This window comes from Scyliorhinus torazame, chromosome 12 (genome assembly GCF_047496885.1).
Source record: "Scyliorhinus torazame isolate Kashiwa2021f chromosome 12, sScyTor2.1, whole genome shotgun sequence".
NCBI classification, from domain to species: Eukaryota; Metazoa; Chordata; class Chondrichthyes; order Carcharhiniformes; family Scyliorhinidae; genus Scyliorhinus; species Scyliorhinus torazame.
This window is the reverse complement of record NC_092718.1, coordinates 5,144,855-5,171,001: the sequence shown is the minus strand read 5'-3', so window position 1 is coordinate 5,171,001 and position 26,147 is coordinate 5,144,855. Positions and strand designations below refer to the sequence as shown.

The following is a 26,147-nucleotide window of genomic DNA, read 5'->3' as shown; positions in this document are numbered from 1 at the left end:
ACAAAGGCGAGGGGCCATGTTGTTGAGGAGGATAGTGCAATACAGGCTAGTAGGCTGGAGGAGGTAGATATTCGGAAGGAAGATGTGTTAGAAATTTTGAGAAGCCTGAGGATAGATAAGTCCCCTGGGCCTGATGGGATACATCCTAGGATTCTTTGGGAGACGAGCGAGGAGATTGCACAGCCTTTGGCTTTGATCTTTTATGTCCTCACTGTCTATAGGAATAGTCATGATGTGGAGATGCCGGCGTTGGACTGGGGTGAGCACAGTACGAAGTCTTACAACACCAGGTTAAAGTCCAACAGGTTTGTTTCGATGTCACTAGCTTTCGGAGCGCTGCTCCTTCACCTGAGGAAGGAGCAGCGCTCCGAAAGCTAGTGACATCGAAACAAACCTGTTGGACTTTAACCTGGTGTTGTAAGACTTCGTACTATAGGAATAGTGCCAGAAGACTGGAGAGAGGCAAATATTGTCCCCTTGTTTAAGAAAGGGGGACTTCCGGTTGCGGCTATGCCTAGGTAGGTCGCACGTTCGGCAGCTCCCGCCCGGAACCGTCTTTTGGGCTCTCTAGAGGGGCCCCAACGGCAATTGTTCAATGGCTTCCAGTGTGGGAAGGTGACAGCAAGGTCCCCCTGACATTATATGGATTAGACCAGGAGTGGAGCGGTGAAAAAAGTGATCTTGGAGCAGCGAAAAGTGAGAGGGAGGAAAAACACGATGGCGGCGGGTGGAGACCAAGCAGCATGGGCGCAGTGGTCGCAGGAGCAGCAGGGGTTCCTTAGACGCTGCTTTGAGGAGCTGAAAACCGAAATGCTGGCGGCGATTGAGAAGCTAGTGGAGACCCAGAAGGCCCAAGGGGCGACGATCCGGGAGGTGCGGCAAAAAGTCTCTGAGAACGAGGACGAGATCTTGGGCCTGGCGGTGAAGGTGGAGGCGCAAGAGGTGCTGCACAAGAGGTGGGCGGAAAGATTTGAGGACCTGGAGAATAGGTCGAGGAGGAAGACTCTTCAGATTCTGGGTCTCCCCGAAGGAGTGGAGGGGCCCGATGCCGGGGCATATGTGAGCACGATGCTCAATTCGCTGATGGGCGTGGGAGCTTTCCCGAGGCCCCTGGAGCTAGATGGGGCTCACCGGGTCCTAGCAAGGAGACCCAAGGCCAACGAGCCGCCAAGAGATGTAATGGTGAGGTTTCACCGCTTTATGGACAGCGAGTGTGTCCTGAGATGGGCCAAGAAAGAGCGGAGCAGCAGGTGGGAGAACACGGAGATCCGAATCTACCAGGACTGGAATGCAGAGGTGGCTAAGAAGAGAGCGGGCTTTAATCGGGCTAAGGCGGTGCTCCATCGAAAGGGTGAAGTTCGGTATGCTGCAGCCAGCGCAATTGTGGGTCACGTTCCAGGATCGGCACCACTATTTCGAAACGCCTGATGAGGGATGGAGTTTTATACTGACTGAAAAGTTGGACTCGAATTGAGGGTTTGTCGTGGGGGGATGTTTACTGTGTATATAGTGTTTATTACGTTTAGGGAATGTTCCTCTGGTTTGGGTGCTGGATGGGGATGGGTGAAGGGATTGGACGGGGAGACTGTGGGAGAGTGTGGGCGTCGGTGTTGGAGGGGCAGACCCCCATGAAGGAATAGGGGGAGTGGAGGCCTGGGGATGGGGAATTGGGGTAAGGCCGCAAAAGGAGCTGCGCCAGAGGGGGCGGGGCCGGCTCAGGAAAGCGCGGGCTTTGTCCCGCGCTACGGAAGGACGGGGAGTGAGGGCCGGGGGGGCGATGCTGGAGAGGAGCGCACACTGACTGCCAGGGAGGGGGAGGAGGGATTCTCTCACTGGAGGGGGTCGATGGAATGGCGGGAGAGGCCGGGATCAGCAGGAGTCAGCTGACTTACGGGAGTGTTATGGGGGGAGCAAAAGGGCTAGATGTGGATCTAGCTGGGGGAGGGGGGGGTATAGGGTTGCTGTTGCATTGGCCAAAGGGGAGCTGGAAGTAGGAGAGGTGGTCGGGGCGGGGGTCCGCCGTCTGGGGGACTGGGGGGTGTGGGAGGCGCGGGCACGTGGCTGGCCTAGAAAAGGAGATGGCTAGTTGGAGGGGGGAGGGGGGGGCGGGGGTGACGGCGGCGGTGAGCAGCCCCCCAATCCGGCTGATAACTTGGAATGTGAGGGGTCTGAACGGGCCGGTCAAGAGGGCCTGGGTGTTCGCGCACTTAAAGGGACTGAAGGCAGACGTGCGGCCATGGTGCTTAGGGGGTTTATGGACCAGATGGGGGAAGTGGATCCATGGAGGTTTGTCAGGCCCCAGGCCAGGGAATTTTCATTCTTTTCCCACGTCCATAGAGCCTACTCCCGGATGGATTCCTTTATTTTGAGTAGGGAAAGTGGAGGGAACGGAGTATTCGGCCATAGCCATCTCAGACCACGCCCCGCACTGGGTGGAGCTGGAGTTAGGAGAGGAGAGGGACCAGCGCCTGCTGTGGCGTCTAGATGTGGGATTATTGGCGGATGAGGGCGGGTGCGGGGATGCATTGAAAGATACTTGGAGGCCAACGACAGCCGGGAGGTGCAGGTGGGGGTAGTCTGGGAGGCGCTGAAGGCGGTGGTCGGGGAGAGTTAATCTCCATTAAGGCCCACAGGGAGAAGAGAGAGAGACCAGGGAGAGGGAGAGGTTGGTGGGGGAGATCTTAAGGCTAGACAGGAGATATGTAGAGGCCTACTAGATATGGAGATATGTAGAGGAGGGACTACTCGGCGGAACCTCCCAGATGGAGTTCGACCTGTTGACCACAGGGAAAGCAGAGGCACAGTGGAGGAAAGCGCAGGGGGCGACGTATGAGTATGGGGAGAAGGCGAGTCGGATGCTGGCACACCAGCTTTGTAAGAGGGAGGCAGTGAGGGAGATGGGTGGAGTTAAGGATAGCGGGGGGAATACGGTGCGGAGTGCGGTGAGAATAAATGAGGTATTTAGGGACTTCTATGGGGACCTGTACAGATCTGAGCCCCCAGCGGGGGAAGAGGGGATGCAACGATTTTTGGATCAGCTGAGGTTCCCGAGGGTGGAGGAGCAGGCGGTGGCTGGTTTAGGGACGCCAATTGGGCTGGAGGAGCTGGTTAAAGGATTGGGGAGCACGCAGGCGGGGAAGGCCCCGGGGCCAGATGGGTTCCCGGTTGAGTTTTACAGGAAATACGTGGACCTGCTAGGCCCGTTGCTAGTGAGGACTTTCAATAAGGCAAGGGCGGGGGGGGCGCTGATCTCTCTGATCCTGAAGCGGGACAAGGGCCCACTGCAGTGTGGGTCGTATAGACCGATCTCGCTCCTCAATGTGGATGCTAAGGTGCTGGCTACGAGAATTGAGGACTGTGTCCCGGGGGTGATTCATGAGGACCAGACGGGATTTGTAAAGGGCAGGCAGCTAAACACTAAGGTGCGGAGGCTCCTCAATGTGATTATGATGCCCTCGGTGGAGGGAGAAGCGGAGGTAGTGGCGGCTATGGATGCGGAGAAGGCCTTCGACCGGGTGGAGTGGGAGTATCTTTGGGAGGTGTTGCGGAGGTTTGGGTTCGGGGAGGGGTTCATCAGCTGGGTCAGATTGCTATATAGAGCCCCGGTGGTGAGTGTGGCTACGAATTGGCAGAGGTCGGAGTACTTTCGGCTGTACCGAGGGACGAGGTAGGGGTCCCCCCTGTCCCCCCTGCTGTTTGCATTGGCAATTGAGCCTCTGGCCATGGCACTAAGGGAGTCCAGGAAATGGAGGGGACTGGTCCGAGGGGGAGAGGAACATTGGGTGTCGCTGTATGCGGACGACCTGTTGCTGTATGTGGCAGATCCAGTGGAGGGGATGGCGGAGGTCATGTGGATCTTAAGGGAGTTTGGGGACTTCTCGGGGTATAAGCTTAATGTAGGGAAAAGTGAGCTCTTTGTGGTGCATCCAGGGGACCAGGGAAGGGGGATAGACGACCTGCCGTTGAGGAGGGCGGAAAGGAGCTTTCGGTACTTAGGGATCCAGGTGGCTGGGAGTTGGGGGGGCCCTGCACAAACTCAATTTGACGCGGTTGGTGGAGCAGATGGAGGAGGATTTCAAAAGATGGGATGTGCTGCCACTCTCGCTAGCGGGCAGGGTACAGTCGGTTAAAATGATGGTCCTCCCGAGGTTTCTCTTTGTGTTCCAATGCCTTCCCATTATGATTCCCAAGGCCTTTTTCAAATGGGTAGGTAAGAGTATCATGGGTTTCGTGTGGGCAAATAAGACCACGAGGGTAAAGGGGGTGTTTCTGGAGCGTAGTAGGGACAGGGGAGGGCTGGCTCTGCCGAATTTGTGCAACTATTATTGGGCAGCCAATGTGGCGATGATCCGTAAGTGGGTTAAGGAGGGAGAGGAGGCGGCGTGGAAGAGGTTAGAGATGGCATCCTGTGTGGGCACGAGCCTGAGGGCGCTGGCGATGGCACCGCTGCCGCTCTCGCCAACAAGGTACACCACGAGCCCGGTGGTGGCGGCGACGTTGAAGATCTGGGGGCAGTGGAGACGACACGGGGCGAGGTGGGAGCCTCGGTTTGGTCCCCGATTCGGGAGAACCATCGGTTCGTCCCGGGAAGGATGGATGGGGGATTTCGGAGCTGGCATCGGACAGGGATTAGAAGAATGGGGGACCTGTTTATAGATGGGACGTTTGCGAGCCTGGGGGCGCTGGAGGAGAAGTTTGGGTTGTCCCCCAGGTATATGCAAGTGAGGGCGTTTGTGAGGCGGCAGGTGAGGGAATTCCCGCTGCTCCCGGCACAGGGGACTCAGGACAGGGTGATTTTGGGCGTATGGGTTGGAGAAGGCAAGGTTTCGGCGATCTACCAGGAGCTGAAAGGAGAGGAGGAGGCCTCGGTAGTGGAGTTGAAGGGCAAGTGGGAGGACGAGCTTGGGGAGGAGATAGATGAGGGTCTGTGGGCTGACGCCCTGAGTAGTGTTAATTCTTCCTCCTCTTGCGCCAGGCTCAGCCTAATACAATTCAAGGTTATTCACAGAGCGCATATGACCGGGGCGAGGTTGAGTAGGTTCTTTGGGGTGGAGGATAGATGTGGGAGGTGCTCGGGAAGCCCGGTGAATCATGTTCACATGTTCTGGTCGTGCCCGGCATTGGATGGGTCTTGGAGGGGTGTTGCGAGGACTATGTCCAAGGTGGTGAAAGTCCAGGTCCAGCCGAGTTGGGGGTTGGCACTATTTGGGATAACGGACGAGCCGGGAGTGCAGGAGGCGAAAGAGGCCGGCATCCTGGCCTTTGCGTCCCTGGTAACCCGGTGGAGGATCTTGCTATTATGGAAGGACGCGAAGCCCCCCAGTGTGGAAGCCTGGATAAATGACATGGCAGGGTTCATTAAGCTGGAGAGGATAAAGTTTGCCTTACGAGGGTCTGTGCAGGGGTTCTTCAGATGGTGGCAACCGCTCCTAGACTATCTCGCGGAGCTTTAGGAGGAGGTCAGCAGCAGCAGCAACCCAAAGGGGGGGGGGTTCCTTACGGGTATCTTTGAATGTCATATGGGGGGGTTACTGCATATGGGGAAACCCAATGTAAAAGTTTTGTATAAGTTTTGACTTGTGTTTGCGTTTCTCTTTTTTTATTCGGGGGTGGGGGGGGGGGGCGGTTTGTTACAAATTTTGTTGGAAAATTTGAATAAACACATTTAAAAAAAAAAAAAAAGAAGAAAGGGAATGGGTCTAACCCTGGGAATTATAGGCCGGTTAGTCTCACTTCGGTCATAGGTAAATTATTGGAAAGGGTCCTGAGGGGTAGGATTTATGATCATTTGGAAAGATGCAGCTTAATCCAGGATAGTCAGCATGCATTTGTGAGGGGTAAGTCTTGCCTCACAAGTTTGATTGTATTCTTTGAGGAGGTAACTAAGTACATAGATGAAGGTAGAGCAGTTGATGTTGTATACATGGATTTTAGTAAGACGCTTGATAAGGTGCCCCATGGTCGGCTCATGCTGTAAGTAAGGAGGCATGGCATAGAGGGAAATTTGGCCGATTGGATCAGTAACTGGCTATCACATAGAAGACAAGAGGGTGGTGGTAGATGGTAAATTTTCATCCTGGAGCCCAGTCACTATCGGTGTACCACAGGGGTCAGTGCTGGGTCCTCTGCTATTTGTGATTTTTATCAATGACTTGGATGAAATGAAATGAAAATCGCTTATTGTCACAAGTAGGCTTCAAATGAAGTTACTGTGAAAAGCCCCTAGTCGCCATATTCCGGCGCCTGTTCGGGGAATTGAACCGTACTGCTGGCCTGCTTTGGTCTGCTTTCAAAGCCAGCGAATTAGCCCTGTGCTAAACAGCCCCTGGATGATGGAGTTGTAGGTTGGGTTGGTAAATTTGCCGATGACACCAAGATTGGTGGAGTAGTGGATGAGGTGGAGGGCTGTTGTAGGCTGCAAAGAGACATTGATAGGATGCAGAGCTGGGCCGAAAATGGCAGATGGAATTTAACCCTGATAAGTGTGAGGTGATTCATTTTGGTAGGACAAATTTGAATGCGGATTACAGGGTTAACGGCAGGGTTCTGAAGAATGTGGAGGAGCAGAGAGATCTCAGAGTTCATTTCCATAGATCTCTGAAAGTTGCCACCCAAGTGGATAGAGTCGTGAAGAAAGCCTATAGTGTAGGAACTTTCAAGCGGTTATTGGAAAGACATATGGAGGGCACTAGAATGATTGGGAGTAGGTTGATTTGATCTTAGTTTCAAACTAGTTTGGCACAACATCGTGGGCCGAAGGGCCTGTACTGCGCTGTACAGTTCTATATTCTAAATTTCACCTTCTTGAGAGTTAGAAGTTCAAGTAGATCCCCCCCCCCCCCCCGCCAATCCGAGGCACAGGGTGGAGCAGCTGACCTCCGCCCCAGCAGGACCCCTCTCCGGGCAATCAGCAAGGCTAAGGCTAAAACATCTGCCCCCGCACCCGCCTTGTGACCTTGTGAACTGAGGAGAAAAATGAATACTCTCGCTCCCTTGGGTGCAAGAACCTACATGGCTCCACCCCTCCCATTTCCCCGAGCCCCCCCCCCCCCCTGCACCTCGCCCGATGTTTTTGACACTGTCGCTTTCAGTGGGACAGTCGCCTCCACCACCAGTACCTGGTTAGCACAGCTCCTGGGTCCCAGGTTCGATTCCCGGCTTGGGTCACTGTCTCTGCGGAGTCTGCACGTTCTCCCCGTATCGGCGTGGGTTTCCTCCGGGGGTTTTGGTTTCCTCCCACAGTCCAAAGATGTGCAGGTTAGGTGGATTGGCCAGGATAAATTGCCCTTAGTGTTAGGTGGGATTACTGGTTTATGGAGATAGGGTGGAGGCGTGGGCTTGAGTGGGGTGCTCTTTCCAAGAGCTGGTGCAGACTCGATGGGCCGAATGGCCTCCTTCTGCACTGTGATGATACCTTCATTGTCGCCATCATCTCCGTCCTCATCACCTCCATGTGCTTCACAAACTGCTTTTCAAATTCCACAACCATCACCTCCATCTTTTCTGCGGTGAGCAGTGCGCCTCCGCCCAGCGACCCAGCCTCCACCATCTTTCCAGTTGCCGAGCCGACCTTTCGCTCGACGGTGAACCTTCGCTCGACGGTGAACCTTCACTCGCCCCCTTTTTCCCGGCGGCTTTCCTTTGGTTCTTGGACAACCCCTCCTTCCTTATGTCTTCCTGCGCTTACTTGGTGAAAAGTTGCCCCTGAGACCTGGCACCAAATTCCTTAACAATCAAGCCTCGAGCAGGAGTGCGACTTCCTCCTATGTGCCGCCACGCAAGTCAACGATACTGGGAATTCCTTTACTATGGCAGCAACACTGGCGCTCGTGGTCATTAATTGTCAGATATATGATTAAATGGTAGAAATGTCGACCATGCATGGAGACTGAGTCAGCGCCGAGAGTAAAAAAAAACACAGCAGCTGCTTTTTCCAGTCATCCTGTCACTCCGCTTTCCTTCAGCTCCTCTTTCCAGCTAATGTCGGAACACCGATTCTAAGTCGGCCCCTGCCCAGTGCTGCTGGTTAGTGTTGCTTTTATCAACTTTATTATTGAATAAAGGAGGGTGTAGATCAAATTTTAAAAATCGTGGATGCTCCTGCAGCCCTGGTCCTGTTCCCTCTGTTAACCAAAGAAATGTTGATAAGACCGTCTGTGTTGGTACATATCAAATGCAACTGGAATAGCCCCTTCATAGCTGTGATGTTGGTCCAGCATTGGTGATTTATGTAAAGGTTTAAATGGAGTCTATTTATTATTGCAAGTGTAATGTATCTGGGAGTGTTGTTCCCAGGCTGAGTGTTACAGTAAAATGCAGCAGGTTTGCAGTGAGCTGTCATTCGCTGCTTTGCAGTGTTTAGATGCTGAATTATTATCGTGTGGCTTCTGGACAGACATGATTTTAGTTTTCTTTTTAAGTCTTGAGCTACAGAAACCATTTACAATTGAGCTGACCCACTAGTATCAGGAACTGTCATTCTACAATAATTTGTGTTTTTACATTGATAAAATTTCCCATGTAACTGAGTAATAAGGTATAGAAGGGGCACGGCTGAAGGTCAAAGAAACAGATTTAGACTGGGTTGCCAAACCTCCTGGGTTGCCCTATAGTCTAGGACTTGAGGATTAATCTGCGGGACACTGCTCCAACAAATCTAGGAGAAAAATCATTGGGGCTTTAACAAAAATGGGCTTTAACAAAAATGGGTTTTTAGTTTACTTGAAACAGTTCAATTTATTCATTATAGAAACATTGAAGATAGTAAAAAAGCTGAATTGGGTAAGTGTGAACAATAATAATAATCTTTATTGTCACAAAGTAGGTTTACATTTACACTGCAATGAAGTTACTGTGAACCGGCTTGGGTCACTGTCTGTGCGGAGTCTGCACATCCTCCCCGTGTTTGCGTGGGTTTCCTCCGGGTCCTCCGGTTTCCTCCCACAGTCCAAAGATGTGCAGGTCAGGAGGATTGGCCATGATAAATTGCCCTTGGTGTCCAAAATTGGTGTTGGGTGGGGTTACTGGGTTATGGGGATAGGGTGGAGGTGTTGAACTTGGGTAGGGTGCTCTTTCTAAGAGCCGGTGCAGACTCGATGGGCCGAATGGCCTCCTTCTGCACTGTAAATTCTATGAAAATAAGAACTAGGAGCAGGAGTCGGCCATCTGGCCCCTCGAGCCTGCTCCGCCATTCAGTGAGATCATGGCTGATCTTTTGTGGACTCAGCTCCACTTTCTGGCCCGAACACCATAACCCTTCATTCCTTTATTCTTGAAGCTGTTTTTGAATCTGTTTGTGCGTATTCTCAAGCTTTTGTATCTCCTGCCGAAGTTGGAAGAGTGAGTAAGCCTTGTGGGAGGGGTCTTTGATTATGCTGCCCACTTTCCCCGGGCAGCGGGAGGTGTAGATGGAGTCAATGGATGGGAGGTGGGTTTGTGTGATGGACTGGGTGGTGTTCACGACTCTTGCGGTCTTGGGCCAAACAGTTGCCATACCAGGTGTGATGCAGCCAGACATGATGCTTTCTTTTTTCTCCTTTTTTTCTTTTCTTTTAAAAAAAAAATAAATTTAGAGTACCCAATTAATTTTTCCAATTAAGGGGCAATTTAGCATGGCCAATCCACCTAACTTGCACATCTTTGGGTTGTGGGGGCGAAACCCACGCAAACACGGGGGGAATGTGCAAACTCCACACGGACAGTGACCCAGAGCCGGGATCGAACCTGGGACCTCGGCGCGGTGAGGCTGCAGTGCTAACCCACTGCGCCTCCGTGCTGCCCCCAGATAGAATGCTTTCTATGGTGTATCTGTAAAAGTTGGTAAAAGTTAATGTGAACATGCTGAATTTCCTTAGTTTCCTGAGGAAGTATAGGTGCTGTTGTGCTTTCATGGTCGTAGCGTCGACGTGGGTGGACCAGGACAGATTTTTGGTGATGTGGACCACTAGGAATTAGAAGATGCTAACCATCTCCACCTCGGGCCCGTTAATGCTGACAGGGGTGCGTACAGTAGTTGGAAGAGCAAATAAGCCGGGTGGCGGATGCCAGCTGGTGACTAGTGGTGTGCCTCGGGTCGGTGTTGGGACCACAACTTTTCACAATGTGCACTACTGATCTGAAAGAAGGAACTGAGGGCAGTGTTGCTAAGTTTTCAGATGATACAGAGATATGCAGAGGGACAGGTAGTATTGAGGAAGCAAGGAGGCTGCAGAAGGATTTGGACAGGCTAGGAGAGTGGGCAACGAAGTGGCAGGTGAAATACAATGTGTAAAGCCTTTTTTAAAAAAAAAAAAAATCTTTATTGTCACAAGTAGGCTTACATTAACACTGCAGTGAAGTTACTGTGAAAAGCCCCTAGTCACCACATTCCGGCGCCTGTTCGGGTACAGTGTGAGGTTATGCACTTTGGTAGGAAGACTGGAGGCATAGACTATTTTCTAAATGGGAAAAGGCTTAGGAAATCAGAAGCCCAAAGGGACTTGGAAGTCCTAGTTCAAGATTCTCTTAATCTTAACTTGCAGGTTCAGTCAGCAGTTAGGAAGGCAAATGCAATGTTAGCATTCATGACACGAGGGCTAGATTACAAGAGCAGGGATGTACTTCTGAGGCTATATAAGGCACCGGTCAGAGTATTGGAGTATTGGGAGAAGTTTTGGGCCCCATATCCAAGGAAGGATGTGCTGGCCTTGGAAAGGGATCAGAGAAGGTTCACAAGAATGATGCCTGGAATGAAGAGGACTCTTTTTGAATAATCATCTTTATTGTCACAGGTCGGCGTACATTAACTCTGCAATGAAGTTACTGTGAAAAGCCCCTAGTCACAGAATGTGGCGATTAGGGGCTTTTCACAGTAACTTCATTGTAGTGTTAATGTAAGCCTACTTGTGACAATAAAGATTATTATTAGTCGCCACACTCCGGCACCTGTTCGGGTACACAGAGGGAGAATTCCGAATGTCTAATTCATCTACAAGCACATTTTCGGAACTTGTGGGAGGAATCCGGAGCACCCACAGGAAACCCACACAGACACGGGGAGAACATGCACACTATGCACAGACAGTGACCCAAGCGCGGAATCAAACCTAGGACCCTGGTGCTGTGAAGCAACAGTTGTACTCATTGGTCTTTAGAAGGATGAGGGGGGGGAAACTAGAACCTGAGGCAACAGCCTGAGATTGAAAGGACGATCCTTTCAAACTGCCATGAGGAGGAATTTCTTCAGCCAGAGGGTGGTGAATCTGTGGAATTCTTTGCCGCAGAAGGCTGTGGAGGCCAAATCACTGAGTCTTGAAGACCGAGATAGATCGGTTCTTGATTAATAAGGGGATCAAGGGTTATGGGGAGAAAGCAGGAGAATGGGGATGAGAAACAGATCAGCCATGATTGAATGGCGGAGCAGACTCGATGGGCCGAGTGGCCTAATTCTGCTCCTATGTCTTGTGGTCTCGTGGATGAGCCAAATGGCCTCCTTCTGCACTCGATGGACCGAATGGCTCGATTTTGCCCTTATGCCTTATGGTCTCTTATGGATGAGCTGAATGGTCTGCCCTGAAGGAATTTTATGGTTCGACATGTACCTGTGTTTATGGCATGGGTTCTGTCGAATATGTGTTGCTCGGGGTGGCACGTGGCCAAGTGGTTAGCACTGGGACTACGGCGCTGAGGACCCGGGTTCGAATCCCGGCCCTGGGTCACTGTCCGTGTGGAGTTTGCACATTCTCCCCATGTTTCACCCCCACAACCCAAAGATGTGCAGGTTAGGTGGATTGGCCACGCTAAATTGCCCCTTAATTGGAAAAACAATAATTGGGTACTTTAAATTTATTTTTTAAAAAAAAGAATATGTGTTGCTCTATGGATCAAAGTGTTGAGAAATGGATTTTGTGTTTTGGGATAACTGAGAGTTCATCTTGGGATTATTCTCGTTCACTTTATATTTTACGAACATGGTCCAGTTAAATTTCAGGTCCCCTTCTTTCCAAATCTGTATTGTCCTTCTCTTGCAGGTTTCTGTACTCTGATGAGGTGCAAATTGGTCCTGAGACTGTGATGACGACTCTGTACACGGCCAAGAAATACGCGGTGCCAGCCCTGGAGGCCCATTGTGTGGAGTTTCTCACCAAACACCTGCGAGCTGACAATGCCTTCATGTTACTTACACAGGTGATTCTTTACAGCAATGGCTGTGAGCAACCCACACATGGACCTGTACACAAAAGACAGATCAAATCATCCTTTTGGACACCCAAGAACCGAACAAGGTTGAGGGAGAACAGCCAGGGTTCCTGCTCCCTATCCAGTGCTGGAGATCTGAACAAAGTGTGAGATTAATCCAGACGTGGCCATATATTGCCGCAGCAACAGTCTAGACCAGTGTTCCTCAAACTCGGGGGCGCGACCCACGGGTGGATCGCGGGCTGGTATCGGGAGGGTCCGTCCTTCACGGCGCATCCGATCGCGCAAATCCCCGCGCAGCAGCCAGCTTTTAATAACGCCGGCTGCAAGCGGCCTTTAAAATGGCTGCGAACATGTAAAAAAAATTCAGCCGCATTGCACATGCGCAGTGCGGCCGCTATTTTTAGGGGGGTTATTCATTTTATTCATTTATTTTATTTTTTTCATTTATTTTATTCATTTTTTTTTACCAGTTCAGGGTTTTTAAAAATAGATTTTATAGAAAATTTTATAGAAAAAAATTCAGAACTTTGGACAGATAGAGACTCCATACCTTTCGACACCGGAAGGCTTCACCTTCATCCAACAGGTTCCATTGGAGGAACGTGTACGAGGGCCAAAGGGACCCAAAACCATTTCCTCCATTTTTATCAGCAGCAATCGAGGTAAGAGAAAATGGTGGGTCGCTCCGGTCGGCCGGCGTGGGTCGCTCGGGTCGGCCGGCGTGGGCCGCTCCGGTCGGCCGGCGTGGGCCGCTCCGGTCGGCCGGCGTGGGTCGCTCGGGTCGGCCGGCGTGGGTCGCTCGGGTCGGCCGGCGTGGGTCGCTCGGGTCGGCCGGCGTGGGTCGCTCGGGTCGGCCGGCGTGGGTCGCTCGGGTCGGCCGGCGTGGGTCGCTCGGGTCGGCCGGCGTGGGTCGCTCGGGTCGGCCGGCGTGGGTCGCTCGGGTCGGCCGGCGTGGGTCGCTCGGGTCGGCCGGCGTGGGTCGCTCGGGTCGGCCGGCGTGGGTCGCTCGGGTCGGCCGGCGTGGGTCGCTCGGGTCGGCCGGCGTGGGTCGCTCGGGTCGGCCGGCGTGGGTCGCTCGGGTCGGCCGGCGTGGGTCGCTCGGGTCGGCCGGCGTGGGTCGCTCGGGTCGGCCGGCGTGGGTCGCTCGGGTCGGCCGGCGTGGGTCGCTCGGGTCGGCCGGCGTGGGTCGCTAAGATTGTCCAGTTGGCAAAAATGGTCCCTGGAAAAAAAGTTTGAAGAACACTGGTGTAGAGCAGCTCACGCTGTAGGCTGAATTGTTGCCTCCCAGTGAGGTACTGTACAGCCCCCCTCCCATCAGCCCCACTCCCCTGTGTCCACAGTTGCCTATTTTTCACTCTACCCCACTCACCCCAGTTCCCTGTTCACCCCGTTAGTGTTGAGTGAGCCAGAATCTCTCGCGGCCAGAGTTTCCATCCAGTATTTATTTTGTGATGTATGAATGCCGATGCTGTTAGTTTTGATAAATAATTTCCTTTCTTCATGTTTTACACATTATTGAAATGATTTCAGGCCCGGTTGTTCGATGAGCCTCAGCTTGCCAGTCTCTGCTTGGAGACCATCGACAAGAACACCATCGATGCGATTAGTGCTGAGGGCTTCACTGATGTTGATCTTGGTGAGAATCTAAGCTGCTGTTGTGATAGTTTGGGAGAGAGATTGTTTGGATCGCTTGTATATAATCTGTTCAGGTATCAAGTTGCAACCAAATTGATAAATTGGGCAAATAATCTTGTGCGTCCAAACAATTCTGACCGTGTAGAGTATGGGACTGACTGGGTATGAGCTGCAGGTGCAGCTGCGATAACCAACAGCAAGATCCTTCCATCCTTCCTTCATGGGTAAAGATGTGGAGAGAGACCGAGAAGGCTCAAGTGAATAGGACAGACTGTCAGCTGAAAATAGTTAAATCTAATTCAGCTTGACACGTTTACTCTTTTCTCCCTCCCCGTGCCGAGGGAGGCCCGCCCTGTCGGAGGGCGCGTGCCGAGGAAGGCCCGCCCTGTCGGAGGGCGCGTGCCGAGGGAGGCCCGCCCTGTCGGAGGGCGCGTGCCGAGGGACGGTCGCCCGGTCGGACGGCACGTGCCGAGGGAGGCCCGCCCTGTCGGAGGGCCCGTGCCCAGAGAGGGCCGCCCTGTCGGAGGGCCCGTGCCCAGAGAGGGCCGCCCTGTCGGAGGGCCCGTGCCCAGAGAGGGCCGCCCTGTCGGAGGGCCCGTGCCCAGAGAGGGCCGCCCTGTCGGAGGGCCCGTGCCCAGAGAGGGCCGCCCTGTCGGAGGGCCCGTGCCCAGAGAGGGCCGCCCTGTCGGAGGGCCCGTGCCCAGAGAGGGCCGCCCTGTCGGAGGGCCCGTGCCCAGAGAGGGCCGCCCTGTCGGAGGGCCCGTGCCCAGAGAGGGCCGCCCTGTCGGAGGGCCCGTGCCCAGAGAGGGCCGCCCTGTCGGAGGGCCCGTGCCCAGAGAGGGCCGCCCTGTCGGAGGGCCCGTGCCCAGAGAGGGCCGCCCTGTCGGAGGGCCCGTGCCCAGAGAGGGCCGCCCTGTCGGAGGGCGCGAGCCCAGAGTGGGCTTCCCTGTCGGAGGGCTCGTGCCGAGGGGGCGCCGCCCTGACTGAGGGCTCGTGCCGAGGGAGGGCCGCCCTGTCGGAGGGCCCGTGCCCAGAGCGGGCTGCCCTGTCGGAGGGCCCACGCTGAGGGAGGCCGCCCTGTCTGAGGGCGCGCGCCGAGGGAGGGCCGCCCTGTCTGAGGGCGCGTGTCGAGGGAGGGCCGCCCTGTCGAGGGAGGGCCGCCCTGTCGAGGGAGGGCCGCCCTGTCGAGGGAGGGCCGCCCTGTCGAGGGAGGGCCGCCCTGTCGAGGGAGGGCCGCCCTGTCGAGGGAGGGCCGCCCTGTCGAGGGAGGGCCGCCCTGTCGAGGGAGGGCCGCCCTGTCGAGGGAGGGCCGCCCTGTCGAGGGAGGGCCGCCCTGTCGAGGGAGGGCCGCCCTGTCGAGGGAGGGCCGCCCTGTCGAGGGAGGGCCGCCCTGTCGAGGGAGGGCCGCCCTGTCGAGGGAGGGCCGCCCTGTCGAGGGAGGGCCGCCCTGTCGAGGGAGGGCCGCCCTGTCGAGGGAGGGCCGCCCTGTCGAGGGAGGGCCGCCCTGTCGAGGGAGGGCCGCCCTGTCGAGGGAGGGCCGCCCTGTCGAGGGAGGGCCGCCCTGTCGAGGGAGGGCCGCCCTGTCGGCGGGCCCGTGCCCAGAGAGGGCCGCCCTGTCGGAGGGCCGGTGCCCAGAGAGGGCCCGTGCCCAGAGAGGGCCGCCCTGTCGGAGGGCCCGCGCCCAGGGGGGGCCGCCCTGTCGGAGGGCCCGCGCCCAGGGAGGGCCGCCCTGTCGGAGGGCCGGTGCCCAGAGAGGGCCGGTGCCCAGAGAGGGCCGGTGCCCAGAGAGGGCCGCCCTGTCGGAGGGCCCGTGCCGAGGGAGGGCCGTCCTGTCGGAGGGCGCGTGCCGAGGGAGGGCCGTCCTGTCGGAGGGCGCGTGATGACGGAGGGAGGGCCATCCTGTCGGAGGGCGCGTGCCGAGGGAGGGCCGTCCTGTCGGAGGGCGCGTGATGACGGAGGGAGGGCCATCCTGTCGGAGGGCGCGTGCCCAGAGCGGGCTGCCCTGTCGGAGGGCTCGTGCCCAGAGCGGGCTGCCCTGTCGGTGGGCTCGTGCCCAGAGCGGGCCGCCCTGTCGGAGGGCCCGTGCCCAGAACGGGCCGCCCTGTCGGAGGGCTCGTGCCGAGGAGGAGGTATCCTGTCGGAGGACGCGTGCCCAGAGAGGACTGCTCTGTCGGCGGGCCCGTGCCCAGAGAGGGCCGCCCTGTCGGAGGGCCGGTGCCCAGAGAGGGCCGGTGCCCAGAGAGGGCCGCCCTGTCGGAGGGCCCGTGCCCAGAGAGGGCCGCCCTGTCGGAGGGCCCGTGCCCAGAGAAGGCCGCCCTGTCGGAGGGCCCGTGCCCAGAGAGGGCCGCCCTGTCGGCGGGCCCGTGCCCAGAGAGGGCCGCCCTGTCGGAGGGCCCGCGCCGAGGGGGGGCCGCCCTGACGGAGGGCTCGCGCCGAGGAGGAGGTATCCTGTCGGAGGACGCGTGCCGAGAGAGGACCGCTCTGTCGGCGGGCCCGTGCCCAGAGAGGGCCGCTCTGTCGGAGGGCCCGTGCCGAGGGAGGGCCGCCCTGTCGGAGGGCGCGCGCCGAGGGAGGGCCGCCCTGTCGGAGGGCGCGCGCCGAGGGAGGGCCGCCCTGTCGGAGGGCCCGTGCCCAGGGAGGGCCGCCCTGTCGGAGGGCCCGTGCCGAGGGGGGGCCGCCCTGACGGAGGGCTCGTGCCGAGGAGGAGGTATCCTGTCGGAGGACGCGTGCCGAGAGAGGACTGCTCTGTCGGCGGGACCATGCCCAGAGAGGGCCGCTCTGTCGGAGGGCCCGTGCCCAGAGAGGGCCGCCCTGTCGGAGGGCCCGTGCCGAGGGAGGGCCGCCCTGTCTGAGGGCCCGTGCCCAGAGTGGGCCGCCCTGTCGGAGGGCCCGTGCCCAGAGAGGGCCGCCCTGTCGGAGGGCCCGTGCCCAGAGAGGGCCGCCCTGTCGGAGGGCCCGTGCCCAGAGAGGGCCGCCCTGTCGGAGGGCCCGTGCCGAGGGAGGGCCGCCCTATCGGCGGGCCCGTACCCAGAGAGGGCCGCCCTGTCGGAGGGCCGGTGCCCAGAGAGGGCCGGTGCCCAGAGAGGGCCGCCCTGTCGGAGGGCCCGTGCCCAGAGAGGGCCGCCCTGTCGGAGGGCCCGTGCCCAGGGAGGGCCGCCCTGTCGGAGGGCCCGTGCCCAGAGAAGGCCGCCCTGTCGGAGGGCCCGCGCCGAGGGGGGGCCGCCCTGTCGGAGGGCGCGCGCCGAGGGAGGGCCGCCCTGTCGGAGGGCGCGCGCCGAGGGAGGGCCGCCCTGTCGGAGGGCGCGCGCCGAGGGAGGGCCGTCCTGTCGGAGGGAGGGCCGTCCTGTCGGAGGGCCCGGGCCCAGAGCGGGCTGCCCTGTCGGAGGGCCCGGGCCCAGAGCGGGCTGCCCTGTCGGAGGGCCCGGGCCCAGCGCGGGCTGCCCTGTCGGAGGGCCCATGCCCAGAGCGGGCCGCCCTGTCGGAGGGCCCGTGCCGAGGGAGGGCCGCCCTATCGGCGGGCGCGTGCCCAGAGAGGGCCGCCCTGTCGGAGGGCCCGTGCCCAGAGGGGGCCGCCCTGTCGGAGGGCTCGTGCCGAGGGGGGGCCGCCCTGTCGGAGGGCCCACGCCGAGGGAGGGCCGCCCTGTCGGAGGGCGCGTGCCGAGGGAGAGCCGCCCTGTCGGACGGCGCGTGCCGAGGGAGAGCCGCCCTGTCGGAGGGCGCGTGCCGAGGGAGCGCAGCCCTGTCGGAGGGCGCGTGCCGAGGGAGGGCAGCCCTGTCGGAGGGCGCGTGCCGAGGGAGGGCCGCCCTGTCGGAGGGCCCGTGCCGAGGGAGGGCCGCCCTGTCTGAGGGCCCATGCCCAGAGAGGGCCGCCCTGTCGGAGGGCCCGTGCCCAGACCGGGCCGCCCTTTCGGATGGCCCGTGCCCAGGGAGGGCCGCACTGTCGGAGGGCCCGTGCCCAGAGAGGGCCGCCCAGTCGGAGGGCCCGTGCCCAGAGAGGGCCGCCCTGTCGGAGGGCCCGTGCCCAGGGAGGGCCGCCCTGTCGGAGGGCCCGTGCCCAGGGAGGGCCGCCCTGACGGAGGGCCCGTGCCCAGGGAGGGCCGCCCTGTCGGAGGGCCCGTGCCCAGGGAGGGCCGCCATGTCGGAGGGCCCGTGCCCAGGGAGGGCCGCCCTGTCGGAGGGCCCGTGCCCAGGGAGGGCCGCCCTGTCGGAGGGCCCGTGCCCAGGGAGGGCCGCCCTGTCGGAGGGCCCGTGCCCAGGGAGGGCCGCCCTGTCGGAGGGCCCGTGCCCAGGGAGGGCCGCCCTGTCGGAGGGCGCGTGCCGAGGGAGGGCCGCCCTGTCGGAGGGCGCGTGCCGAGGGAGGGGCGCCCGGTCGGACGGCGCGTGCCGAGGGAGGGCCGTCCTATCGGACGGCGCGTGCCGAGGGAGGGCCATCCTGTCGGAGGGCGCGTGCCGAGGGAGGGCCGTCCTGTCGGAGGGCGCGTGATGACGGAGGGAGGGCCGTCCTGTCGGAGGGGGGGAGCCCAGAGAGGGCTGCCCTGTCGGAGGGCTCGTGCCCAGAGCGGGCTGCCCTGTCGGAGGGCTCGTGCCCAGAGCGGGCTGCCCTGTCGGAGGGCTCGTGCCCAGAGCGGGCTGCCCTGTCGGAGGGCCCGTGCCCAGAACGGGCCGCCCTGTCGGAGGGCTCGTGCCGAGGAGGAGGTATCCTGTCGGAGGACGCGTGCCGAGAGAGGACTGCTCTGTCGGCGGGCCCGTGCCCAGAGAGGGCCGCCCTGTCGGAGGGCCGGTGCCCAGAGAGGGCCGGTGCCCAGAGAGGGCCGCCCTGTCGGAGGGCCCGTGCCCAGAGAGGGCCGCCCTGTCGGAGGGCCCGTGCCCAGAGAGGGCCGCCCTGTCGGAGGGCCCGTGCCCAGAGAAGGCCGCCCTGTCGGAGGGCCCGTGCCCAGAGAGGGCCGCCCTGTCGGCGGGCCCGTGCCCAGAGAGGGCCGCCCTGTCGGAGGGCCCGCGCCGAGGGGGGGCCGCCCTGACGGAGGGCTCGTGCCGAGGAGGAGGTATCCTGTCGGAGGACGCGTGCCGAGAGAGGACCGCTCTGTCGGCGGGCCCGTGCCCAGAGAGGGCCGCTCTGTCGGAGGGCCCGTGCCCAGAGAGGGCCGCCCTGTCGGAGGGCCCGTGCCGAGGGAGGGCCGCCCTGTCGGCGGGCCCGTGCCCAGAGAGGGCCGCCCTGTCGGAGGGCCGGTGCCCAGAGAGGGCCGCCCTGTCTGAGGGCCCGTGCCCAGAGTGGGCCGCCCTGTCGGAGGGCCCGTGCCCAGAGAGGGCCGCCCTGTCGGAGGGCCCGTGCCCAGAGAGGGCCGCCCTGTCGGAGGGCCCGTGCCGAGGGAGGGCCGCCCTGTCTGAGGGCCCGTGCCCAGAGTGGGCCGCCCTGTCGGAGGGCCCGTGCCCAGAGAGGGCCGCCCTGTCGGAGGGCCCGTGCCCAGAGAGGGCCGCCCTGTCGGAGGGCCCGTGCCGAGGGAGGGCCGCCCTGTCGGCGGGCCCGTGCCCAGAGAGGGCCGCCCTGTCGGAGGGCCCGCGCCGAGGGGGGGCCGCCCTGTCGGAGGGCGCGCGCCGAGGGAGGGCCGCCCTGTCGGAGGGCCCGTGCCGAGGGAGGGCCGCCCTGTCGGAGGGCCCGTGCCCAGGGAGGGCCGCCCTGTCGGAGGGCCCGTGCCCAGGGAGGGCCGCCCTGTCGGAGGGCCCGTGCCCAGGGAGGGCCGTCCTGTCGGAGGGCCCGTGCCGAGGGGGGGCCGCCCTGACGGAGGGCTCGTGCCGAGGAGGAGGTATCCTGTCGGAGGACGCGTGCCGAGAGAGGACTGCTCTGTCGGCGGGCCCGTGCCCAGAGAGGGCCGCTCTGTCGGAGGGCCCGTGCCCAGAGAGGGCCGCCCTGTCGGAGGGCCCGTGCCGAGGGAGGGCCGCCCTGTCGGCGGGCCCGTGCCCAGAGAGGGCCGCCCTGTCGGAGGGCCGGTGCCCAGAGAGGGCCGCCCTGTCGGAGGGCCGGTGCCCAGAGAGGGCCGCCCTGTCTGAGGGCCCGTGCCCAGAGTGGGCCGCCCTGTCGGAGGGCCCGTGCCCAGAGAGGGCCGCCCTGTCGGAGGGCCCGTGCCCAGAGAGGGCCGCCCTGTCGGAGGGCCCGTGCCGAGGGAGGGCCGCCCTATCGGCGGGCCCGTGCCCAGAGAGGGCCGCCCTGTCGGAGGGCCGGTGCCCAGAGAGGGCCGGTGCCCAGAGAGGGCCGGTGCCCAGAGAGGGCCGCCCTGTCGGAGGGCCCGTGCCCAGGGAGGGCCGCCCTGTCGGAGGGCGCGCGCCAAGGGAGGGCCGCCCTGTCGGAGGGCGCGCGCCGAGGGAGGGCCGCCCTATCGGAGGGCCGTCCTGTCGGAGGGAGGGCCGTCCTGTCGGAGGGAGGGCCGTCCTGTCGGAGGGAGGGCCGTCCTGTCGGAGGGAGGGCCGTCCTGTCGGAGGGAGGGCCGTCCTGTCGGAGGGAGCGCAGCCCTGTCGGAGGGCGCGTGCCGAGGGAGCGCAGCCCTGTCGGAGGGCGCGTGCCGAGGGAGGGCAGCCCTGTCGGAGGGCCCACGCCGAGGGAGGGCCGCCCTGTCGGAGGGCCCGTGCCCAGAGCGGGCCGCCCTTTCGGATGGCCCGTGCCGAGGGAGGGCCGCACTGTCGGAGGGCCCGTGCCCAGAGAGGGCCGCCCTGTCGGAGGGCCCGCGCCGAGGGGGGGCCGCCCTGTCGGAGGGCGCGCGCCGAGGGAGGGCCGCCCTGTCGGAGGGCGCGCGCCGAGGGAGGGCCGCCCTGTCGGAGGGCGCGCGCCGAGGGAGGGCCGTCCTGTCGGAGGGAGGGCCGTCCTGTCGGAGGGAGGGCCGTCCTGTCGGAGGGCCCGGGCCCAGAGCGGGCTGCCCTGTCGGAGGGCCCGGGCCCAGAGCGGGCTGCCCTGTCGGAGGGCCCGGGCCCAGAGCGGGCTGCCCTGTCGGAGGGCCCGGGCCCAGAGCGGGCTGCCCTGTCGGAGGGCCCATGCCCAGAGCGGGCCGCCCTGTCGGAGGGCCCGTGCCGAGGGAGGGCCGCCCTGTCGGCGGGCGCGTGCCCAGAGAGGGCCGCCCTGTCGGAGGGCCCGTGCCCAGAGGGGGCCGCCCTGTCGGAGGGCTCGTGCCGAGGGGGGGCCGCCCTGTCGGAGGGCCCACGCCGAGGGAGGGCCGCCCTGTCGGAGGGCGCGTGCCGAGGGAGAGCCGCCCTGTCGGACGGCGCGTGCCGAGGGAGAGCCGCCCTGTCGGAGGGCGCGTGCCGAGGGAGCGCAGCCCTGTCGGAGGGCGCGTGCCGAGGGAGGGCAGCCCTGTCGGAGGGCCCACGCCGAGGGAGGGCGCGTGCCGAGGGAGAGCCGCCCTGTCGGACGGCGCGTGCCGAGGCAGAGCCGCCCTGTCGGAGGGCGCGTGCCGAGGGAGCGCAGCCCTGTCGGAGGGCGCGTGCCGAGGGAGGGCAGCCCTGTCGGAGGGCGCGTGCCGAGGGAGGGCCGCCCTGTCGGAGGGCCCGTGCCGAGGGAGGGCCGCCCTGTCTGAGGGCCCGTGCCCAGAGAGGGCCGCCCTGTCGGAGGGCCCGTGCCCAGAGCGGGCCGCCCTTTCGGATGGCCCGTGCCGAGGGTGGGCCGCACTGTCGGAGGGCCCGTGCCCAGGGAGGGCCGCCCTGTCGGAGGGCCCGTGCCCAGAGAGGGCCGCCCTGTCGGAGGGCCCGTGCCCAGGGAGGGCCGCCCTGTCGGAGGGCCCGTGCCCAGGGAGGGCCGCCCTGTCGGAGGGCCCGTGCCCAGAGAGGGCCGCCCTGTCGGAGGGCCCGTGCCCCGGGAGGGCCGCCCTGTCGGAGGGCCCGTGCCCAGGGAGGGCCGCCCTGTCGGAGGGCCCGTGCCCAGGGAGGGCCGCCCTGTCGGAGGGCCCGTGCCCAGGGAGGGCCGCCCTGTCGGAGGGCCCGTGCCCAGGGAGGGCCGCCCTGTCGGAGGGCGCGTGCCGAGGGAGGGCCGCCCGGTCGGACGGCGCGTGCCGAGGGAGGGCCGTCCTGTCGGAGGGCGCGTGATGACGGAGGGAGGGCCGTCCTGTCGGAGGGGGGGAGCCCAGAGCGGGCTGCCCTGTCGGAGGGCTCGTGCCCAGAGGGGGCTGCCCTGTCGGAGGGCTCGAGCCCAGAGCGGGCTGCACTGTCGGAGGGCCCGTGCCCAGAACGGGCCGCCCTGTCGGAGGGCCCGTGCCGAGGGGGGGCCGCCCTGACGGAGGGCTCGTGCCGAGGAGGAGGTATCCTGTCGGAGGACGCGTGCCGAGAGAGGACTGCTCTGTCGGCGGGCCCGTGCCCAGAGAGGGCCGCTCTGTCGGAGGGCCCGTGCCCAGAGAGGGCCGCCCTGTCGGAGGGCCCGTGCCGAGGGAGGGCCGCCCTGTCGGAGGGCCGGTGCCCAGAGAGGGCCCGTGCCCAGAGAGGGCCGGTGCACAGAGAGGGCCGCCCTGTCGGAGAGCCCGTGCCCAGAGAGGGCCGCCCTGTCGGAGGGCCCGTGCCCAGGGAGGGCCGCCCTGTCGGAGGGCCCGTGCCCAGAGAAGGCCGCCCTGTCGGAGGGCCCGTGCCCAGAGAGGGCCGCCCTGTCGGAGGGCCCGCGCCGTGGGGGGGCCGCCCTGTCGGAGGGCGCGCGCCGAGGGAGGGCCGCCCTGTCGGAGGGCGCGCGCCGAGGGAGGGCCGCCCTGTCGGAGGGCGCGCGCCGAGGGAGGGCCGTCCTGTCGGAGGGAGGGAGCCCAGAGCGGGCTGCCCTGTCGGAGGGCCCGGGCCCAGAGCGGGCTGCCCTGTCGGAGGGCCCGGGCCCAGAGCGGGCTGCCCTGTCGGAGGGCCCGGGCCCAGAGCAGGCTGCCCTGTCGGAGGGCCCGGGCCCAGAGCGGGCTGCCCTGTCGGAGGGCCCGGGCCCAGAGCGGGCTGCCCTGTCGGAGGGCCCATGCCCAGAGCGGGCCGCCCTGTCGGAGGGCCCGTGCCGAGGGAGGGCCGCCCTGTCGGCGGGCGCGTGCCCAGAGAGGGCCGCCCTGTCGGAGGGCCCGTGCCCAGAGGGGGCCGCCCTGTCGGAGGGCTCGTGCCGAGGGGGGGCCGCCCTGTCGGAGGGCCCACGCCGAGGGAGGGCCGCCCTGTCGGAGGGCGCGTGCCGAGGGAGAGCCGCCCTGTCGGAGGGCGCGTGTCGAGGGAGAGCCGCCCTGTCGGAGGGCGCGTGCCGAGGGAGCGCAGCCCTGTCGGAGGGCGCGTGCCGAGGGAGGGCAGCCCTGTCGGAGGGCCCACGCCGAGGGAGGGCCGCCCTGTCGGAGGGCCCGTGCCCAGAGCGGGCCGCCCTTTCGGATGGCCCGTGCCGAGGGAGGGCCGCACTGTCGGAGGGCCCGTGCCCAGAGAGGGCCGCCCTGTCGGAGGGCCCGCGCCGAGGGGGGGCCGCCCTGTCGGAGGGCGCGCGCCGAGGGAGGGCCGCCCTGTCGGAGGGCGCGCGCCGAGGGAGGGCCGCCCTGTCGGAGGGCGCGCGCCGAGGGAGGGCCGTCCTGTCGGAGGGAGGGCCGTCCTGTCGGAGGGCCCGGGCCCAGAGCGGGCTGCCCTGTCGGAGGGCCCGGGCCCAGAGCGGGCTGCCCTGTCGGAGGGCCCGGGCCCAGAGCGGGCTGCCCTGTCGGAGGGCCCGGGCCCAGAGCGGGCTGCCCTGTCGGAGGGCCCATGCCCAGAGCGGGCCGCCCTGTCGGAGGGCCCGTGCCGAGGGAGGGCCGCCCTATCGGCGGGCGCGTGCCCAGAGAGGGCCGCCCTGTCGGAGGGCCCGTGCCCAGAGGGGGCCGCCCTGTCGGAGGGCTCGTGCCGAGGGGGGGCCGCCCTGTCGGAGGGCCCACGCCGAGGGAGGGCCGCCCTGTCGGAGGGCGCGTGCCGAGGGAGAGCCGCCCTGTCGGACGGCGCGTGCCGAGGGAGAGCCGCCCTGTCGGAGGGCGCGTGCCGAGGGAGCGCAGCCCTGTCGGAGGGCGCGTGCCGAGGGAGGGCAGCCCTGTCGGAGGGCCCACGCCGAGGGAGGGCGCGTGCCGAGGGAGAGCCGCCCTGTCGGACGGCGCGTGCCGAGGCAGAGCCGCCCTGTCGGAGGGCGCGTGCCGAGGGAGCGCAGCCCTGTCGGAGGGCGCGTGCCGAGGGAGGGCAGCCCTGTCGGAGGGCGCGTGCCGAGGGAGGGCCGCCCTGTCGGAGGGCCCGTGCCGAGGGAGGGCCGCCCTGTCTGAGGGCCCGTGCCCAGAGAGGGCCGCCCTGTCGGAGGGCCCGTGCCCAGAGCGGGCCGCCCTTTCGGATGGCCCGTGCCGAGGGAGGGCCGCACTGTCGGAGGGCCCGTGCCCAGGGAGGGCCGCCCTGTCGGAGGGCCCGTGCCCAGAGAGGGCCGCCCTGTCGGAGGGCCCGTGCCCAGGGAGGGCCGCCCTGTCGGAGGGCCCGTGCCCAGGGAGGGCCGCCCTGTCGGAGGGCCCGTGCCCAGAGAGGGCCGCCCTGTCGGAGGGCCCGTGCCCCGGGAGGGCCGCCCTGTCGGAGGGCCCGTGCCCAGGGAGGGCCGCCCTGTCGGAGGGCCCGTGCCCAGGGAGGGCCGCCCTGTCGGAGGGCGCGTGCCGAGGGAGGGCCGCCCGGTCGGACGGCGCGTGCCGAGGGAGGGCCGTCCTGTCGGAGGGCGCATGATGACGGAGGGAGGGCCGTCCTGTCGGAGGGGGGGAGCCCAGAGCGGGCTGCCCTGTCGGAGGGCTCGTGCCCAGAGGGGGCTGCCCTGTCGGAGGGCTCGAGCCCAGAGCGGGCTGCACTGTCGGAGGGCCCGTGCCCAGAACGGGCCGCCCTGTCGGAGGGCCCGTGCCGAGGGGGGGCCGCCCTGACGGAGGGCTCGTGCCGAGGAGGAGGTATCCTGTCGGAGGACGCGTGCCGAGAGAGGACTGCTCTGTCGGCGGGCCCGTGCCCAGAGAGGGCCGCTCTGTCGGAGGGCCCGTGCCCAGAGAGGGCCGCCCTGTCGGAGGGCCCGTGCCGAGGGAGGGCCGCCCTGTCGGAGGGCCGGTGCCCAGAGAGGGCCCGTGCCCAGAGAGGGCCGGTGCCCAGAGAGGGCCGCCCTGTCGGAGGGCCCGTGCCCAGAGAGGGCCGCCCTGTCGGAGGGCCCGTGCCCAGGGAGGGCCGCCCTGTCGGAGGGCCCGTGCCCAGAGAAGGCCGCCCTGTCGGAGGGCCCGTGCCCAGAGAGGGCCGCCCTGTCGGAGGGCCCGCGCCGTGGGGGGGCCGCCCTGTCGGAGGGCGCGCGCCGAGGGAGGGCCGCCCTGTCGGAGGGCGCGCGCCGAGGGAGGGCCGCCCTGTCGGAGGGCGCGCGCCGAGGGAGGGCCGTCCTGTCGGAGGGAGGGAGCCCAGAGCGGGCTGCCCTGTCGGAGGGCCCGGGCCCAGAGCGGGCTGCCCTGTCGGAGGGCCCGGGCCCAGAGCGGGCTGCCCTGTCGGAGGGCCCGGGCCCAGAGCAGGCTGCCCTGTCGGAGGGCCCGGGCCCAGAGCGGGCTGCCCTGTCGGAGGGCCCGGGCCCAGAGCGGGCTGCCCTGTCGGAGGGCCCATGCCCAGAGCGGGCCGCCCTGTCGGAGGGCCCGTGCCGAGGGAGGGCCGCCCTGTCGGCGGGCGCGTGCCCAGAGAGGGCCGCCCTGTCGGAGGGCCCGTGCCCAGAGGGGGCCGCCCTGTCGGAGGGCTCGTGCCGAGGGGGGGCCGCCCTGTCGGAGGGCCCACGCCGAGGGAGGGCCGCCCTGTCGGAGGGCGCGTGCCGAGGGAGAGCCGCCCTGTCGGAGGGCGCGTGTCGAGGGAGAGCCGCCCTGTCGGAGGGCGCGTGCCGAGGGAGCGCAGCCCTGTCGGAGGGCGCGTGCCGAGGGAGGGCCGCCCTGTCGGAGGGCGCGTGCCGAGGGAGGGCCGCCCTGTCGGAGGGCGCGTGCCGAGGGAGGGCCGCCCTGTCGGAGGGCCCGTGCCGAGGGAGGGCCGCCCTGTCGGAGGGCCCGTGCCCAGAGCGGGCCGCCCTGTCGGAGGGCCCGTGCCCAGAGCGGGCCGCCCTGTCGGAGGGCGCGTGCCCAGAGCGGGCCGCCCTGTCGGAGGGCCCGTGCCCAGAGAGGGCCGCCCTGTCGGAGGGCCCGTGCCCAGAGAGGGCCGCCCTGTCGGAGGGCCCGTGCCCAGAGAGGGCCGCCCGGTCGGAGGGCCCGCGACGACGGAGGGCCGCACGGTCGGAGGACGCGCGCCGACGGAGGGCCGCCCTGTCGGAGGGCCCGTGCCCAGGGAGGGCCGCCCTGTCGGAGGGCCCGTGCCCAGAGAAGGCCGCCCTGTCGGAGGGCCCG

General features: G+C 64.6%; 1 protein-coding gene across 2 annotated transcripts in view; it reads left to right on the top strand.

Annotated features, from left to right (window-relative positions):
* The window catches only part of LOC140387355 (BTB/POZ domain-containing protein 1), a 54,494-nt gene that overhangs the window by 4,959 nt on the left and 23,388 nt on the right, over positions 1-26,147 (top strand). Inside the window, exons 1-3 of one of the 2 annotated variants that reach the window (XM_072470309.1) lie at positions 7,914-8,025; positions 12,009-12,165; positions 13,711-13,816. In XM_072470309.1, coding sequence (XP_072326410.1) covers positions 12,052-12,165; positions 13,711-13,816 — 220 coding nt within the window. In that variant the 5' untranslated portion in view covers positions 7,914-8,025; positions 12,009-12,051. Of the gene's footprint in view, positions 1-7,913; positions 8,026-12,008; positions 12,166-13,710; positions 13,817-26,147 lie in introns of those variants that run through there. The other variant, XM_072470308.1, reaches the window with a different exon arrangement.